Source organism: Chelonoidis abingdonii, chromosome 4 (assembly GCF_003597395.2).
Source record: "Chelonoidis abingdonii isolate Lonesome George chromosome 4, CheloAbing_2.0, whole genome shotgun sequence".
Lineage (NCBI taxonomy): Eukaryota > Metazoa > Chordata > Testudines > Testudinidae > Chelonoidis > Chelonoidis abingdonii.
In genome coordinates, this window is record NC_133772.1 from 66,112,207 (window position 1) to 66,132,291 (window position 20,085).

The following is a 20,085-nucleotide window of genomic DNA, read 5'->3' on the forward strand; positions in this document are numbered from 1 at the left end:
CCACACTCTGAAGGGTTCGCTGGCACCAGTGCAGTAAGCAGGCTGGCAGCCCTAGGGTGGCTTCAGGATGCCAGGAGGAGCTGTGTTCTCTGGGCATTTGCCACCCTTAGACGCGAGATATCAGCCAAAATCACTGCTGGCTGTGAAAATATTGGCATTATGCACTGCGCTGTCCCTGTACTCATACCCAGGGCTGCCCAGCATATAAAACTCCCATGCAATAGTCCTGACTCAGCATATCTTGAGCTGCAGAATGGTGCTGTAATGAGAGGCTAAAATGACAGCACATTTTATTAAAGATCATGATGGGACTAATGGAAGGCAGGTTTGAGCCTTATCACTCCCTTTCTGTTGTGACTGTAAATCTAACACTAGCTGTTGCTCTGCTCAGCAGCCTCTGGCATGGTGGCCTTGAGCGGCACCCCCTCTGCATCTGCTGAATGCTTTACATGGACTAGATGAAGAAAGAGGCCAAAGGAGAACATGTTCTGTGAGCTCCGCCAGTCTTCTACAGCTCCTGACCACAAACACAGGGAGTGGAGGTGCTGAAGGGCTGAGAGCAGGGCGAAGGACTAGGCATGGAGTGATTGACTGCTGGAGACGAGGCAAAGGGACAGCGAAGTGTATTATGGCTTTGCTCAGGCAACAAGCAAAAGGCCAAAGACCCTGTCCACAACAGCCTTTCCATTCTATGGAAAACTCCACAGTCACTGCTCCCTATACTTCCCAGCATAACAGGTGGCATCATGGCATGAATCCTACCACTCCACGCCGGGGGAGAACAAGAACTATGATTACACCTATACCACTGACCTGTGAGAGATGCAGGCTCAGCCAGCATGCACAGTGCACTACTTGTTTTTAAACATGAATGAACCGTTGTAATGCATTTTACTTTTTAATTTGTAAGCATGTTTGTTTATTGTAATTGGTTTGTATAAGAATGGGGCAAACTCAAAGTGTTGCTAAAAAAATTTTAACTTGTTTATTTGCACTTTACCTTTGTTTCCTGTTTGTTTGCACACAAAGTTTTAGTTTTTGAAACTCAGTGTATATTCAGAGTTTGCACCAAGCAGCCATGCCACATTACAAAAGTCATATCAGGACTCATCACCCACCCCTGTTTAAGATCTACACACACAAAGACACACAAGTCCCCAAAAGTACTACACTATTCTAGCTTACCGTTAAAATGGTCTTTTAAGGCCTCCCTTACAGCTCCATGGTTGAATTTTCTAATAGCCTGTGTGTCTGACTGTTCAAAGTCAGCAGACAGCTAGCCCACCTCACCCCTCCACTCTGCTGGTAGTCTTTCCCCCTTCACCTCACAGGTATTCTGGAGTACACTACATGCAGCAATATGAATGTTTGCCTTGTTGATAGCCAAGTAGTAATTAAATATCACCAGTGAGCTCTGAGATTACCAATGGGATGTTCATCAGGGAGCTTGCACCTACTCAGCTGAGAAGTGAATCTTTCCTGGACTCTGTCAGGGTGGCCAGTGTACGGTTTCATGAACTAAGGGAACAAGGTTCCTCCAGAATCATTACAATTATTTCAACATCAGCAGTGTCAATGCTATGGTCAGGGAAAGATGGGGTGGTGCCAGAATAAGGATGTTTGCCCCATCTAGCCTCACCATAGTTCGCGAACCCCATTGCTTCAAATCCAGCTACTACTTCCTGCAGAGCAGGATACACTTGATGGCCTTGCACACTTGGATGCCATTGGCCCCCACTGTGGATTTTTCCAGTTTTGAACTGATTCCCCACTGGTCAATAGCAATGTACCTGTGCAAAGTTCCACAGTACGCTCACCACTCGCTTTTACACAGCCAATGTTGCTTTAATGCTGGTGTCTCTGCACTGGAGGGCTGGGGCAAGCTCAGCACACAGATGCAGGAATGTGGGCTTTTGCATCCAAAAGTTCTGCAACCAACACTTGTCATCTCAAACCTGCATTACGATGCCACCCAACAATCTGCGCTCATTTCTCAGGCCCAGAAGCTCCTATTCACCATGTGGAGTTGCTGTGTGAAGGCCAGCAACCACCTGACACTTTTATTCACTGTGTCCATCACCCATTCATCATCCGTGAGAAGCTCATCTTCCTCCTTGCACACTTGGTTGTAGTTGTACATGCTGAAGTTTCAAAAAGTGGCATGTAGGAATTTTAAAAGTGGTGTGAAAATTATGAGACGGAAAAAGAGAGATTGAGGGACTTGACTCCCCCCCCCCTTTCCCAACAATTCCTGGGTGACTTGCTGGTGTCCCTCAGCACAGTGAAAATGTCCCATGAAGCATAGTGCTGGATGGTGACGTGAGGTACACTGGTATACCTACCGTATCTTCTATTGACCCAACCAGCTGTGGTGAGGACATGCAGTGCTGACACAAGCACCTATATGCCTGAGCGATAAAAAAGTTGGCAGCTCTAAGCTGATGTAACTTATGTTGATCAAACTGTAGCAAGACACAGCTTCAGTCTTTCCTGTTCAATTTTTTATAAATAAAATCAATGGAGCAGGGATTGAACCTCTTACATCCTAGAGTGGCCTAACCCACCATTCTATAGAGTGATTTTCTTGCTAGGTCCCTGGCACAGTGAATAGTCCTTGGGCCATGGTATAGTTCTCCTGGCAAATTTTCCCGTGTAGACAAGCCCTTATGACGCTTGTCATGTTACTATACTCAGAGAAATGGACTAAAAACTTCATTTCCACTGCCTTGTTCTGTGGACACAGGGGCTTCAGTCTAGAGGGCTGTTGAGCCAGCATTCTTTCATAAGCACTAAAATAAATGTATTTTAAAGAACTAAAAAGCCCAAACGCCAGTATACTAAACTGACACACTTGATCAACATGGCACAAAATTACAGCAAAACCACAAATCTGAATAAATAAGTATCAATTTTATTGAATCATGAATAATTTAAGACTGGTACAATCATCAGCTTTATTTTCCATGACACTGGGGTGGGGTCCATGATCTTAAACAGACCATTTGCAAATTCCAATCCTAAATGACAACTGAAAATTAAATAGGGAGGGGAACAGATGGCAATCATCATACCGTACACAAAATACTCAATTCCTAGTTTTCTCTTTAAAAATGGCTAGAAAAAATTCATCAAAATGCAGCACTTTCAATCAAATATTTACATTTCTATGTTACAGTGAAAAAATGTACATCTTATAGAACATATTTCATAAACTGTTCCACTGGAAACAACTAGATCAAAACAGCAACCTTCCATTTAATATCCACAAAGACTTTTTTTTGTGTTTTTTTTTCTTGAAAGAATGGCCACATTTAGACAAGATTCAATACACATAATATTGAAGTTAAGCATCAACAATGAAACAGGTTTTTCTTCCAAAATGTACAAAAAAAAAAAGCTAGCCAAACCCACCCTCAACTAAAACTGTCTCCATGTTTCAGTTATGGCCTGTACAATTCTTGGCAGTTCTAAAGGAAAATAAATGGTTTAAGCTTCCAATTTATAACTCAACATGAATGTTGCATAGAATCTTGTTTTTGTTTTTGTTTTTTTTTTCCCCAACAAGCCAACTTTGTAGAAAAAAAGGCAAAAAAATTGGAAGCATTTTGGACAAGCCTTAAAATGAGAACAAATTAATTAAAAACAAAGCTTACTAAACTATAGTGAAATCAGGATGAAGATAAGAAATGTGCATAACAGGTAACCCTGCTTCCCGAAGTTTCAGAAAGGACACTGAGTTTTGTGAAAACTAAAATGACTAACCTACTCAAAGTCGCCTCCTTTACAGTATCCCAAATTGTCAATCAGATAGAACCCCTTTCCTGCATCTGAACACAGGATTAAAAACAAAAAATTATCTGACAATTTTAAAGATATTTGTTCAGTTAAAAGTTTGCTGAGAAATGCTGGATGTTAAGTCAGCTTAGGCTCTATCCTGCAAACAGATCCACCCAGGCACAAGGGTCTACTTGCATGGGTTCAGTCTCAGGTTCAGGTATTCAGTCTCTACCCAGATTCACAGTAGTAGCAGGTAAAGTCAGTGCTGGGAAGCAGAACTGTCAGATTGCTGAGAAATGAATCACTCTAACTCATCAGCACGCGCTGCATATGATTCCATATGAGTGTAGCTCATTTTACAGTAAGAAGATCTGGTTTAATAAGGTTGATTGAGTAACACTTTGCCTGTCATTTAAATGATACACTCTAAATTAGAGTTCAGCAAGGTTAAAGCGGTGACACCAACTCAGGGGATTTTCCCCTCCCCGTCATTAAAATATTTTACTTATTCTTTTACAATTTCTTTTTTTAAAAAGATCATCAAGACTTGAAAGCTATAACGAGAGATTCACGACCAGCTCTCACTGGATAAAGACAAAAAAGTAACTACAGTCAAGTCACAGATAGTAGAAAGTCATGAGGGATAATAAAATTATCCATTCAAACTGAGTCACAGAAGCATGAACTTGTGTCTGTTACATTATTTTAAACCCAGAAGTATTAACAAGCTCTTAAAAGAAGTGTTTGTAATAAGTTTTCTATCTGTACACTGCAAAAAACAGCAATCACTTTTCTGTAGTTTAGTAGCAATGGCATTTTTCATCATAGAAAAGCTTTTATTTTTTTTTCTTCCATTGAATAAACAGCTATCCAATGACCTATTAGCTGCAGATTGATATGAACCTGAAAGGTTATCTCATTTGCCTCCTTTTATTACCGTCACATTTCAACAAAATCTAGTATTTCACACAAACAATATTCACAGCAATTTGTTGTTATATTCCAAGAGATGACTTCTTTAGCCCTGTTTGTTTACTTACATAAAGTCCCATAATATACAGCACTAATGTAATTAATACAATTAGTACAAAATAAGTAAGGCATCACTTTAAAATTCAGCACCAAAATAAAGCTGGAAAGGCTTGTACACATTAGTGTTGAGGACTGCGGTTCTTGCTGAGTACAGCCTGAGACAGCTGATGTGTGGTGGCTTTACTGAATGTATTTGCTCCCAAGGAAAGGAAAGTGCAATTCTTTGTGAGGTGTTCTTGCTCCCCAACAGAAGTACAAGCCTTAATACTCAAACTGTATTGTGTGCGTGTGGAGAGGAGGAGGAGAAATAGAGAGCCAGGTTCACAGCTCAGCCATAACCCATGAGCAACTTTTAAACTTTAAAGAGATACTATGCCCCTCCCCCCTGCCCCTTTTAAGACCTGGATAAGACAGTTTTGATGAACTGCCAAAATACTACTTTCTGCTATTTAAAAACCAAACAAGACTAAATGATGTTACCAGAGTAGCAGCGGACTGCCTGCAGAGCTGAGCTTTAACAAACCCCTTTTGCAGTTGTAATTGTCAGAGAGAGAAATCCTTGACAAAAAAGTCTTAGAAAACAGCTATAAAATTCTAATACAAACGGTAAAAACTGAAGGCCTGACTATTCTCTAATTGGGTGAAATTCACCCTCATCCATAGGGTGAACAGAGAACCTATGCGCCTATGAAGTTCCACTCAAGCGATGGCATTTCAAGGCGGCATAGGCCCTCTGCAGAGGAGTGAATTTTGCTTACTTACACCAGTGTAAATCAGGAGTAGCTCTACGACAGTCAACGGAGTTTTACTGGTGTAAGTAAGAGGAGAATCAAGCCCTGAATATCAAACAGGTACTTGGTCTTTAAAATTCTGTAGGATGGTTTTTTTACACAGTGTTTGAAAAAAAACCTGATTTGTTTAGACTGTACATATATTTCCATTTATATATCTGTAAATCTCTATAAACACATGGTGAAATAGAGGAAAGCAAGCCAAGGTCTCAGACTGGCAAGGAGAGCAGCTTTTTTTTATTTTAATATTTACTTAAAATTTCCCTGTCCTGCAGCTTTGCCTTTTATGGACCATTATTACCAAGGCAAGCAATATATTATAGCACCAGAACTATCCACAGCTAAGGTTAGTCTGCAAAGCTGATTACTAGAAATCCAGCCCTCACCCAAAAGTGTTTGGTCAGAAGCAACATAGGCAATAAACATCCCTACCCTCTCCTTCTGGACAGTACATGGCACAATGCTGTTTGTTTCATAGCTGTGAAGTATTTTGTTTTTTTAAATGTCTTCAGTATCTTAGGCATGAGGGCTTACAGTAACTAAACAGAACAAAACAAAGACATAGTGCAGTTCTTATCATTGTAAAAAGAAAAACAGTACAAAAGTTGTTTGGGTTACCTGCACCCACATTCAAGACTGACTCAAATAAAGTGTCTTGTTCTTGCAGCTCTAATACTGAGACATCTGCCCAGTCCAGTAACAAGTCATCTTCATTAGTTTGTGATAAAGAGTCTTGTAAAGTAGGAGAGGAACAGTGGGAAACGGCCTGTTTTCTGTCTGCTGAAGATCACAACGTCGACTCCAAGGATGAGTCAAGGATGTCATCATGATGGCTGTTGCTGTTGGAGTCGCTGTCGTAACTCTGGGGGCTCGAATAGTTGGCTGCCTCTTGCAGTCTCATTAGCATGTTCATCTAAGAAAGCACGGAAAAGGGCTAAGGATTATTTGTCTGCTGAGACAAAAGAATCTTAATACTATAAAACAGTCATATTTGCACTCACATCACTCATGTGAAACCAGTGAAAGAGAGAGGGGAAAACTGAGATATTTATTTCTGAGACTCTCAAACTGGATACCCAATGTAAAGCAATTCTCACAGCACTCCATGAGACGGGCAATTGTTATTACACTCCTCCAATGAGAGATTGAAATGCAGAGCGGTTAAATGACTTGTTCTAGGTCACACACAGAGTCAGTGGAATAGCTATAAAGATTCCACAGCTCCTTATTCCCAACCACTTGTACTAACCAGTGTTAATATACATTAACTAGAATTCTGTATTTCTAGAAACAGGTCAGAAAAAGAGATCTATTAAATTAGACAACAGATGATAACATCTCTGTGAATGTGTGCATAACATAGTGGAAATCTAAGGTGATTCTTCAATACACCCAACTTATTTTGGAGATGTACATGATTCCAAACAATAGTTTAAGAGTAACAAGCAATTATTGCAATAACTTTTCACTAGGAAAGAAAGCTGCATGAACTAGTGTTACCATCAGGCTTATATTAAAATGTGCATTAGCAAGCAAATTCAAAGCTTAAACTGTTGTATATATTGTGTACAATGTTTAAAATCTTGGATTCCATACACTTACACGTTATTTGCTGATTAATAAATTAGACACCAATTATGTAAGCCTCAATTTTCACGCAGCAATTGAACCAGAAAAATAGCTCAATATCATAGTGACATGGCTATCATGTGATCCTGGCCAGGCAGGTTAAGTCAAGAATTTCCACAACATTATACTAATGTGTTCTATTAAATCATGTATTTGCATACTTTATATATACACACAAACACCAGAAAAATGCAAAAGGCATCCAGTTTATTGTGTAAAGTTTTACATGAGGTGGATGAAATTTCCTTCATATTCTTATAGCCATTTTAGCTACACTCTCACAACTAGGAGATCTGAGTATTCTCCTTCATTGTATCTGGCAGAATTACACCTGACACTGGTCTCCTGTGGCACTGCATTCCACAGGCTGACTGTCCTCTGTGGCAAGAAACATTTCCTTGCAATTCTAAAACATTTAACACTCTTAACTTGTCACTTACTCTTTCATTCCTATTTCTCTTTCCCCCTAGCAAGTACAGTTTATCCTAATTAGCTCTGGAGCTGTAGATGAGAGAACTTACCAGAGGATCTCCTTCAGCATCACTTGGGGGAACTTTGCTAGTTGAACCTTCCCGTGGCATTGAGTACCCATCAAATCCAACATCTTCAGGCCGCAGTTGCAGCAATGGAGGCCACTCGTGGTGCTGTGGGGTGGCTGCCCAGGGATACGTGTCCATTACCCATTTGGCTGGATCCTCCCAGGGAGCTCTCCTTCCATACAACTAGAAAACAAGAGCAAATGCATCTCTTAACATATTTCTGTAATATAATGGGATCTACTACTTTAGTTTCATCAAAGTGAACTCTTGTGTCATGGTTCTTTCAGTGCGGAAAACACTCCGACTGAAGGCTGGCCAAACAGGGTGTGACTTTCATCCTTCTTACTCTGACTGTGAAGTTCTAGCTATGTAATGGTAACTGATTCAGAGGAGGCTGAGCATTTCCTTTGAGACCACAAACGTTCTTAAATCTGCCACCAACTGGGGAGAAAGGGAACCTGAGAACAAACAATCTTGCTTTAGACTTTGAGCGCACCACTCCTCTGTTCCTATTTCTTTTGGACTAAATAAGCAAAATACAAAATCCAAGTCACCAGTGTACATATCCTGCCTGCAGGAGGATACCAAATATTTGCTTTCAAAGTCACCAAGAAGTTGCAGTATGTTGCTAGAGCATACAAGTGTAGCTGCTCGATGCCTTTAATCAGAAACTATGGGGATGAATGCCAAAGAAATACTTTTTGAAGTCAATGGACTTTTGGACTTTCTCTGTGCTCACACTAGCGAGAGAGCCAGCAGAATCCGGCTCCGTGTGATCAGCCTCAAAACACACACACCTTCAGAAAGGTGTTTTGATTTGAACGTAATGGTCAGGAAAACACAGCCAGTGCAGCTGAGCTATAGCATTTGTTTTATTTTTAAATAAACGTTCTTTGATCTATGAAAACTCACTATTGATCCACATGGGTTGCAAAAGCAGACGCCAAATGAAAAGAGATCTTCAGGTTTTCATTTCTGCTATAGGGTGCTCTAGGCTGACTGCCCTTCAGGAACTGTATTTCAGTAGCTGCTCTTTGTTACCTGAGCTCAAAGGATTCAGATTCCCCTTTATGGTGTACAGTGATGAGTGAAGCAATAAGACACAGTAGGAGGTCACGGTTGTACTATGAGAACATCTGAATGCCTTTGATCCACGGGGTATAACTTAGTGCTAACCCTCACCCCAAATCCCTTTATTGACATTAAGAACACTTTTTATGATGAAGGCAAATGTGTTTCCACACACAGAAATGGCTGATGTTGGTATTTTAGAAAGCTGAAAAACAGCTGAGCTGTGAGATTCTCCCAGATTAAGCCCAAGGCTCTCATTTTAGATTATTCTCCAGACATCTGAACAAAGCCTCAACCCAAGAATGTTTACAATACAGAATGCAAAAGTAAGCCAAGAAAAGGATATTTAGCCATGAACCCATTCTCCGTAATGCTCTTAGAAAGCTCAATTGAAGCCGAATTCCTGAAGTCCTGGCCCCTACATCCTCAGTCAGCATTCTGTCTCTCAGAGTCTATCTCACCCAACACTGAGTTTTTAAATGTATTTTTCCAGAAAATAATTACAGTCTTGAACAGACTTCCTCACAACCAACCAAGACATAAATAAAGTAAAATATAATTTTGAGATTAATTTGTTGATTTTCATATCATAGTCTGGAAAGTAGCAATGATCGACAACCCCATATATTAAGCGCTAATAGGTGAAACTGGAGAGGAATGAATGAGGAAAGAGACAGAGAGACTAATATACCAGTTCCACACACTAACTTCAGTGCAGTTACTCCTGATTTACACTGGGATAAGTGAGGAGAAAAATCAAGACCACAGATTTTCCATGCATTTCTGGACATACCCCTCTGTCAGTTTTGGAAACTAAAGACATAACAATATCTGAACGAGAAAGCTACTTTATAATTGTCACAAAAGCTGTTCAGTGACTAATCAGCTCCTATAAAGAGGAAGTACCTTTCCTTTAGCAGAAGTGATGAGGATAAAGGGATTTGCCAACTCTTTCAGAGCTCAAGAATAGCTCAGTTTCCTCCAACTTTCACCCACTTATCTATCATTGAGGCTGCTGGCCAAGTAGGGCTCATTAGGGCAAACTCTGAAGCCTATCAGTGCTATTTTTTATATTGGTTATTACTGTAGATGGCACTGGGAGCAACAGACAACTACTCCCCTCCTAGTCCAGCACGCTGCCTCCAGAACAATCCAGAATGGTCCCAACCAGTGGCCTGGTTAGAGAATCAAATGTAGTTCTCCTGGATGGCGATGGGGAGTATTAGCACCAACTATGCACCAAGACAATAGTGTCTGAATGCCATTAGCTATGTGGAAGAAACAGCACAATGATTAAAATGAGCTTCCAATGAAACAAATGTGCTCACTGAGATTAATGTACTTAAAGGGAACATCATTATAAACTGAGAAATGTTTTCTCAATTTTTGCTTGTGTTTGTGATGGTGAATTAGATCAGGAAGATTTAATAGCCAAAGGTCCAGTTCTGTTACTGATCCTGCAGACTGAAAGAACATCACAAAAATAGACTACTGATGGAGTAAGGCACTACTCAGTCTGAGAAAGGGTGGCTGAATGGTGCCCTGAATAAATACAGAAATAAATACAACAAACTCCACAGAAACATCACATAACAGGAGACTTTGTTACAAAGATGCATATATAGCAAACAGACTAATTCCTTCTTGGAAGATTCCGATCCTATCAAATTATATGAGCCAAGTGGCTTATTGCACTGGAGCCACCGAGGAGTTTAAAGTTTATGTGCAATGGTGGTGTACATATATATAGATTTTTATGTATATGGCAGCCAAGTGCAGATTCAGAAATTATGCAATGATTAATTGCTTTAAATGCTAACATTTATTCCATTCTGAAATTATGCCGAAGTGATCAAATGAGCAGGCACAGTTGTCCAGTAGGTGGTGCCAGTCAGACTTAAATCCATCTCTCCCTTCCCAAAAAGAAAATATTCTTCATAATCATTTAGTTAGGTTTCACTGTAAGTTGTGGTAAACAGATTTAAATCTGTTTCCTCAACATATGGAGCATTCATCACAGCTGCTAAGCTGCTAAGAAGTGAAGAGATTTGTAAACTCTACATAAGGCTCCTGGCTATTGAAAAAGACAAATCTTTCCATTAATTCCTAGTCCAGCTCTGAAAAATAGTTATATAGTAAGTGCATTTCCTATTTAAGTAACTACCATATCTCCAGTGTGCTACCAAACCAGTGTACTAACAGTATTACTCTATGATCTGAAAGCAGATGCTTTAAATGAAACAGGCAGAAGGCTGGGGGCAGTAAAGATGAGGGAATCTGCAAAACTGAATGATTTTAAGACAACAGAAGAAGTTAGAAGGAGAGTAGGATGTGAAATTCGGATATGGGATTGGCTGCAATAGAAAAAGATTACGATGGTAGGGATGCTCAGAAGACAAAGAGATAAGGTGCCAAAGAAAATAATGCAAACACAACCAAAGTCAGACAGACATAGAGGCTGATCATCAACTAGATGGTGGGACACTGTATGCAAAGACATAACCAGGTTTGGCTTAATAAGCCATAGACAGAAATGAATGGCAATGCTGTACTTCTCCCTGTGTCTGTGAATATGCTTTGGGATGAAAAGAAGAAAAACATATCTCCAGCAAACTCAAGACAGGAACTAACATTTTCTTCCTGCAACCTCTGCAGATGCTTACCCTGCAGAGTGACTAGGAATGTCCCCCCTGTGCATATTAGAAGGTGGCAGTTCCTAGTTAACATGCACAAGCGCCAAAGATAAAGCATAGAAGAATGTACCAGACTGGCAGGAAGCAGGTATTCTGAGACCTCCTATTTGCTCTAGCTGTGGCCTATAACAAGAACAGGAGGGAGAGAGATGGATTTTCACACTTTCACATCCCTGCTTTACGGTATAGAGCCAAAATCAAGACTCAGCAAGTTCAATGGGAACAGTCGCTAAAAGGATCCACTTGGCCCATATGCCTTTTACCCATAATGGGTCTTTAAATGGCAATAAAAAAAATACAGTATTAATTCAGTCCATGTCCAGCCCCATAAATCACTGGGACTGGACTGAAATCAGGACTTCACTGTTCCTTTCTGATAGTGGTTCCATGTAACAAGATGTGTTCAGAAAGGAGCACTTGTGGGTATGCGGGACAGACAGATGCCAGGGTCAAACATACATTTCTAGCACCATTTTTCTCCTCAGGAACACATGGGTATAAATTGGCTCTGAAAATGTGCGCTGGGAAGTAGAAGAGGATTTCTCACCCTTTGAAGAGCGAGGTTCTGGAAAAGCTGCTCAACAGGAGATGTGGGGGTAAACAACTTAATTAGTTTTGAGAGAGACCAGGACACATTTATGAGTGTGATTGTATGACAGGGTTGCTTGTGATGGTGAAGGGCAGGGCTCAGTAGATCTGGGGCTCACTTCCAGTTTATGCCTTATGTTCCTAAAAACTCACGCTTCAGGGCTTCAGCTGGCCACCTGCATGGGTCAGGAAAAGATTCTCCACCCCCCATTCCTCAAATGTATTCTGAAATGGCCACAGCTGTAGATGGGACCAGGATGTGCCAAGGCTCTGAGGCAGCACTGAGCTTTTTGTCTCTCCTGTGCTTGGTTGGCTGGTTCATGCTCAGGGTCTGATTGTCATAAGTGGGGTGCAGAAGGAATTCCCCCCGGTTAGTTTGGCAGTGACCTTAGGATTTTTTCACCTTCCTCTGCAGCATGTGGGTGTGGATCACTTGCCAGGATCATCTGGGATTCGCTCATTTAATCATTTTCCTGCCACTGCAGAGGCTGTGGACACTGGTGTACCTTGGTCCTTATGGCACACAACAGTCTAGTCTCCTGTAGGTTGTAATACTTTGTTCTAATTTCGGATGCTGAGTTTAGTGGGCAGGTGCTGGGTGGTACTGGTGGTCTATGCCGTACAGGTCAGATCAGATGACCTGGTGGCCCCTTCTGGCCTTAAATTCTGTGACTATTACAACAATCTTGTCTATTTTCTGAGGCTTGCAGTCATAATTTATATCCTCAGACACAAGGAAACAAAAGTTTGGAGTAAGCTGAGCCATTAATATAATTAAGCTCAACATCATAAGGGTTTAAAAAGAAATCAGGAAGCTAGACAAAAGGACACTGAAGCCAAAAGCAAGAAAATGGAAACCCTTAGTCTTGGTAAGCGACTGTAAGGGGGCCATAGATAGCATGCACAACCAAAACAAAAACAGGAAGCAGGAAGGTTTGGCTATTCTCTCTTCATTTTTTATACGTTCCAATGCTTTACACAACTCTGGTTTGAATCACTCAAAGTACAGTACAGGCAGCCTTGCAACATATATGAATATTGTGATCCCATTTTATTGATTAAAAAACTGAGGCACATACAGGTTAAGTCACCTGTCCAAAGAAGAAAAGCTGTTCTACTGGCTCCCACTCTCCTGCTTTAAAGGTGACCTGTAAAGGATATTTTAAGAAGAGGTTGCTCTACTTTTATTTTTTCCCCTTCTTTGGGAGGTACAAAGAGATTTGTTTTTAAGTTCCTTTAGTCTGTTTGTTTTTTTATCTTAGAAGCATCAGGAATATTAAGTAAGCAAAGGGCAGGGATTATCACATACTGCACAGTGCCTATAACTATTGTCCCCAATATGCTCAAGGCCTCTAGGGGCTACCACAGTAAAATGATAAATAATAAAAGTTAATAATAAATAATATTAAATTAAATATTTAATATAAAAAGTCAATGATAAATTATAAGTCTGGTCTTCTGTAGTTTGGACAGAAAATTTGCTGGGGGATTCAGGTGGGTAGCTCGAGCTTTTTCTCATCTTCAGCAAAGGGCCAGTTGTGTTGTATCTTTAACAATGGCATTCTCTGCAGTGTTCTTCAGGCACTGGAGTCAAATGTATGTTAACAATTAAACCTAAGTTTTACGCAGTACAACTAAAAATGCTTCTTCCTGTCAATTACTCTGTTTTCAGTCTATTGTGGTGTCATGACTTCACTAATTCTCCAGTTACCACAGAATCATTCTTCCAATGCAGATAAGAACTGGCTCTCTAATATAGAGATGACATTTCACCAGAAAAAATGCTACTATTTTATCATTTTTAAACACAAACCATTCTTCCTTTATACATCATGAAGTAGAAAAAAAGGAAGGTCACTATTGAGGAAAACTGAAACAATGATTCTTAACAAGTGTTACATGTAATTTTATTTTTCACTCTAAATTTTAAGGCCAGAAGGGACCATTAGGATCACTTAGTCTGACCTCCTCCATAACATTGGCCATAGACTCTGGCCTAATAATTTCTGTATCCAGCGCATAATTTCTATTTGAGCTCCAGTATACCTTTTAGAAAGATATCCAGTCTTGATTTAGAAACTTCAAGTGGCAGGGAATCCACCATATCCCTAGATTACATTGTTCCAACCCTCACTGTTAAAAATTTGTGCCTGGTTACTAGTCTGAATTTGTCTAACTCCAATTTCCAGCCATTAGATCTCATTATGCCTTTTCCTGCTAGATTAAAGAGCCATCTACTACCAGAAAACCCTTCCCCATGTAAGTACTTGTAAACCATGATCAAATTATCTCTTAACCTTCTTTAGGATTAACTAAATAGATTGATTTCAGAGTAGCAGCCGTGTTAGTCTGTAAGTGCAAAAAGAACAGGAGGACTTGCGGCACCCTAGAGACTAACAAATTTATTTCAGCATGAACTGTAGCTCACGAAAGCTCATGCTGAAATAAATTTGTTAGTCTCTAGGGTGCCACAAGTCCTCCTGTTCTTTTTTAAATAGATTGAGCTTCTCAAGTCTCTCAATATAAAGCATATTTTCCTGACTTTAAATGATTCATGTAGCTGTTTTTTGAACCCTTTCCAATTTTTCAATATCCTATTTGAAATGTGGACACGAGAATTTCACACAACTTTGCAGCAATGATCTTGCTAATGTTGTACTGGGAGGTGATGCTACCTCCCAACTCCTACTTGACAGTCTCCTGCTGATGCCTCCATGGATCATGATCACCATCTTAGCTATAGTATTGCATTGGGTGCTGGTCTTCAGCTGATTATCTACCATTGCTCCTAAAACCTTTTCAGGATACTACTGTCTGCCATTTTGTGTGACTTACATTCTTTGTTCCTAGACGTAGGACCTTGGTATATTAAAACACACGTTCAAACTCACCTTACCAAGGAATCCAGATCAGATCTAGGAACATGGAAAACCTAGTGTTGCCATCCCTCCTGGTTTTAATGTGACTGTGCTGATTTTTAGTTTGAAAGTTGGGAGGGGCACGGGAAGACTACAGGGACACTGACATTCTAAAAATTATCTTAGCCAGCAGAACATCTGTAAGTTGTTCCATGAAATTTAAATGCAATGAGTTTGATTATTTTTAATAAAAAGCTTGTTCTGTGGAACAATCACTGTCACACACACACCTGCAAGACTTTACTACCATTAATTAGATAAATGCCATGACACCCGAGTGAGGTAGGTATTTTATTATACCTACTTTGTGAAAAGGGAATTGAAGTACAAAGAGATCAAGTGCTTTTTCCAATGCCACACAGCAAGTCAGTAGCAATCTTGAACTGAATTGTATCTCCTGACTCCAACCCCCCTGCTCTAGCCGTAGACATGCTGGCTCCCATAAAAGGTAAAAGTGCCAGTACTATCCCAGCTTTCTAAAACTGCAGGAGAACCTGAGTTTTTAATCAAATGCTAAGTGCAGGAAGTTCAATAACTCTGCTAAAATTTGAGTTAATGAAGGTTTATTTACAAATCCCGGAGGCACTGCCAAGAAATTCAATCAATATTTCATCACTTGAACTGAGAAAAAAAATAGACAAAGTGCCTGTGAGAAAGATCCTAACATTTGTTCAATAAATCTCTCCCCATGCTGCTTAGTTTCTCTGCTGACAGATAGCTAAAGGTTGCGAGTTCACTGGCCACAGTAAACATATTGCAAAATCACATGTAATTTTAAGACGGAAAATTAGGGATAATACTGTAAATGACTGCTTTCAAGTATGGTATTTTAGATGTGGAGTAACATTTTCAAAAGTGCTTAAAAAACTTAAAAGCCTAAGTCCCATTTTCGAAAATGGTTTAGGGCACTCAGAAGCCTAATTCTCATTGAAACTCAAAAGGGATTTAGGTTCCTAATGCCTAAATCATTTTTTAAAATTTTACCCTAAAACTCAAATAGTTTCTAGAGGAAAGTGTTAATGTGGTTCTATTGCATCCAGTATCTCCTTGCTATTTAGACAGAAACCCTACTCAGGTTTCACATTTGACTTCCTCACCTGTAGTCCTTCTCTGACTGCCTCCAAAAGATATGGGATAATAGAGTAGTTCCACAAGTCAGTAAACCAGACTCTAGAACCATCCACGTCTATTGGACAAGAGAGGAAGAGCCGTGGACCTGGAAGGGGAAATTAAAGTCTCATCATTAACATGGTCTGCAGCAGTCAACTCAAAAGCAATATCAAACATCAACTCTAAATTCTTTGGAGATTGTAACTTAAGAAATGAGAAGAAATGCACAAATGTCAGCATCTACTCTTTTTGAGATAATTTGAAAGTCCCTGAATTACCTCAATACTGCATTGTATTCAAGAAGGAATCAATTACAGAGTTCACAAACAGAATTTTAATAACTCCTTTATGTCTGCAATCTATTTATTATAAACCCCTGGTACAGTTTTGCTTGATAGCATGGTCAGTCCAAAAATGTGGCTTTTATAAATCATTTCCACCCCCAAGTGGTTATTTAATTTCAGTGGAGTATGAGGAATCTATCCTTTCAGGAATGCCAGAGAATGCTTTTGTGATAGAATGCAAATTCTCAGTTCTCACCGATAGTAACATCAGAGGAACTGTGAGCCTCCAAGAACTTGTTGAGATGCTGCCAGACCTTGGGAATCCAGTCAATGATTTTAACCAGTTCTGCATTTCTCATCCTACCACTGATTTCCGTTTCAATTAGTTTTCGTCTCAGGAAACGACCAAGAAAGCCCTTGACTGGCTCAGTGTGGTTAGCACATAGCACCCATCTAAAGCAGAAGAAGAGAAGTGTCAGAGATTTAACTATTATTCTAGAGAGTAGCAAAATGACAGGGTAGGTCCTGAGTGGGTTTTGTTCATCCCATCTAGCTTTATATTCTCAGCTAAGCAGTAGAACCATAACCATCAGGTAATCTGGCAACTTACATACAGTACCTGAAATTGTGGTGTAGTTGAAGGTTAGGTGTTGAGGATGTGGCCTGGTTCATTGTGCCAATAATGTACGGACTACAAGAAAACAATGAACAAATCAATATTTGTAAACTCATTTCTAGGCAATAATTCAAACACATTTAATAAGTAACTTTCAAATTAAGACCTTTACAACCTTAATATTCAGCTAGGTTTACTCCAGGCCCTAGTGTACCAGTGCAGTTTATCTGCAGGTATAACATTTTTGTGCCTGCAATGAATTGTGGGTGCAAAACTAACACCTCAAAATAGAGGCCGTCACTGAAACTGGGTTCTTAATATTCAAAGGCTATTGTGTGTGATGAATACAATTTACCCAAATACTTTACCACATTTTTATTACATATATATACACATATATACATTTTTAACAGTTCTATGCAACTAGACTCTGCGTACAGAATCAGTTCTAGCTGTCTCAGATCATAGTATTAAAAATAATCTGATACATGTTGTCTAGAATTTATTTTATTGATCGGGGTATACGTCTGGCTCTGTGGAAGGATCTGTTTTAGGGTCTGAAGTGTGGGTCTAATATCCCATTACCATTTATGGTACTTGCAGTTCAGAAGCCCATTGAAGATCTCTCCTAGGGAGCTAACATGATGCAAATTGTCCAGAATGATGACAAGAGGCATATCCACAGCATTATTTTCGCTATTACATTGGTCAGCCAGGTTGGACAAGTATTGACGCAGTTCCTGCAAAGTATATGTAGAAGAGGAAGCTGGTTTTCATATTATTCCTTGGAAACCCAGATAACAGAGAAAAACGATTTGCTAGTTGACTGTTGGATTCAGTTCTAGAAATGCTCCTGATAAAGAATATAACATAGCCTGCTTTGCTTTAGTCACAAGAGGTCAAATTGTTCTAAGTGGAGTAATCATATGACTTCTACTTTTAACTTTTGTTTTAATCTGAATACTTTTGGGTGTTACAGACTCAAAGATGTACCAGGAGTCCTGTTTGGGAAGCCTATTTGGGGATTGCCAGGGGGCATGGTCTGCCTTTTTGCTAAAGCACCTTGCACTACACAGTTTTTGGCCATGCTACACAGAGCACTGAGATGTTTTAAGAACTTACTCATATCTCCGTATACTGGGTAAGCAGGCAAGAAAGTTGCAGAAGGAGCAGTGCACCTCAGCTGCTTGCCATGTTTGATCATCTTCTTGCCATTCTGTTACTAACTACAGCACAGAGAATGAGCCCGGCCATGATGCTCATTTGCAAAGGCAGAAGTTAGATGGCTTGGATGATGGCATGAAAGAAGGATGAGTTCAGTGCCACTGGTGAACATTTGGGTGAGGCTGCTCTCATCTTCTCTAAAGTGTGCATTAAACAGGATGCCCCAAATTATATCAGTTGCTAGTGACCACACTTCCCAGCACTTTGCTCCAAAGGACTCTCTACTCCCCCTGAGGCCATCACATACATAGCTTGGCAGGACGGCTTTGTTTTCTTACCTACAAACCTTACCAGAGGTATACATAGAAAAATGCTGCTGCTATTATCTGTGGGCACATAGCCACTCTAGCTTTTATGTTAATACAATATAGAGGGGCATTATACTGTTATCTTTTTTTTTTTTCCAAGGCACCCAATAGCTCTCTCAAAGGTTTTATATCACAGTAGCTTACTGATATTTACTTGAAGTTTAACAGCTGAATCCCTCATTTCTGGAACATAGTAGCAGCGTTTTTATAAAGATAGTTTCCATTTCCTCACCTTACTGGACTTATGATCCACGTTGAAGGTTGCAATAACTCCATCAGCCAGCTCTCTGCCCTCTCTAAGTACCATAAATTCAGAAAGACGATTTGCTAGGTACGTTTTACCAGTGCCACTTGGCCCAGACAAGATAATTCGTCTATGTTCCATTAAGAGAGAGACATATCGCTGAAGTATAGGCTTTGGAATCAGTGACTCAAACACCAGACAGTCCAAACTGTTCTCACAGATACCTGCATTTAGAAAATCATCATCATTCAGGGGATCCATATCTTGCTAAAGTTGCTAAAAGTTTTTTTTTTTTTAAAGGGGTTTTAAACTTTTCTCTAAGTAGCAAAAACATCAGTTCCCATTGAGAAAAATGTATGTATTTCAACTACCAAGTTTAGACTAAATTAGATCTAAAAGGTAAAAGAAAGCACTGATCTAAAATAGAAAATCTGATTGTGTGTGTGACCCTGTGGCCAGTTATACCAGGAAACAACCCAAAAGCTTCACTCAGAAGTTGCAGACTCCACCCACACCAGTCATAAGCAGAACCTTCCCTAACCCAGATGAACACTCCCTTTCTACACTACAGCATCTCTCATGGTAGAGAAGAGTCATGAATCAGTTAGTTATATTGAATAACAACTGTCTTTACTGGGACCAATCCTGGCTCTCTAGCTCCCAGACTAGCCAACACAGACTGTGCTGCTTAAGTACTGCCCTGGACAAATGGTCATAGATATAATTTCTGGTTCAACTATATGGCCATGAGCCATCTCCATTCTTTGGATTTCCCCCACCACGGGGCAGTGAAAGATTATTTTGTCTATCAGAACTGCTGGGTAAAAAGCCTGGCTTCCAGTTCTGTTGTAGACAAATCTATTCACAGGCCATTTCATTGTGAAGTACAGTCATGGAAAGAGATACATTTACCCAGAATTTAGGCACTTATTTTTGCTCTGCAGAACAAACCTATCTATCATCAAATCCCCCTGTCTTCACCAAACATCCAAACCATTTGAAATTAAACTCCTTCTGTGTATTATGATAGACACAGCTTCAGGCATAAAAATTTCCATAGAGGAGCATTTGTGCAATGTCAGCAGTCACTTTAGGCAGAACTGGCTCAGGGCAAGCACGTAAAACTTAAAAATAAACTGAAGGAAAGGGCATGCTAGCACATCAGTGGCTGAGAGAACTGTTAGCACCTGACTGATTACTTACAAGATCAAACATTTGTATGCACAACTCTATATCTGGAAGGTATAAATGAATTACTGGC

General features: G+C 39.9%; 1 protein-coding gene across 2 annotated transcripts in view; it reads right to left on the reverse strand.

Moving 5' to 3' along the window:
- Nucleotides 1–2,889: 2,889 nt before the first annotated feature.
- NAV2 (neuron navigator 2) overlaps nucleotides 2,890–20,085 on the reverse strand; it is a 364,005-nt gene continuing 346,809 nt past the window's right edge. For both annotated transcript variants that reach the window (XM_032794565.1, XM_032794560.1), the window contains 7 exons: nucleotides 18,813–19,048; nucleotides 17,634–17,788; nucleotides 17,052–17,123; nucleotides 16,689–16,885; nucleotides 16,136–16,254; nucleotides 7,751–7,951; nucleotides 2,890–6,513 (listed from right to left, as the gene is read on the reverse strand). In XM_032794565.1, coding sequence (XP_032650456.1) covers nucleotides 6,388–6,513; nucleotides 7,751–7,951; nucleotides 16,136–16,254; nucleotides 16,689–16,885; nucleotides 17,052–17,123; nucleotides 17,634–17,788; nucleotides 18,813–19,048 — 1,106 coding nt within the window. In that variant the 3' untranslated portion in view covers nucleotides 2,890–6,387. The remainder of the gene's footprint in view (nucleotides 6,514–7,750; nucleotides 7,952–16,135; nucleotides 16,255–16,688; nucleotides 16,886–17,051; nucleotides 17,124–17,633; nucleotides 17,789–18,812; nucleotides 19,049–20,085) is intronic.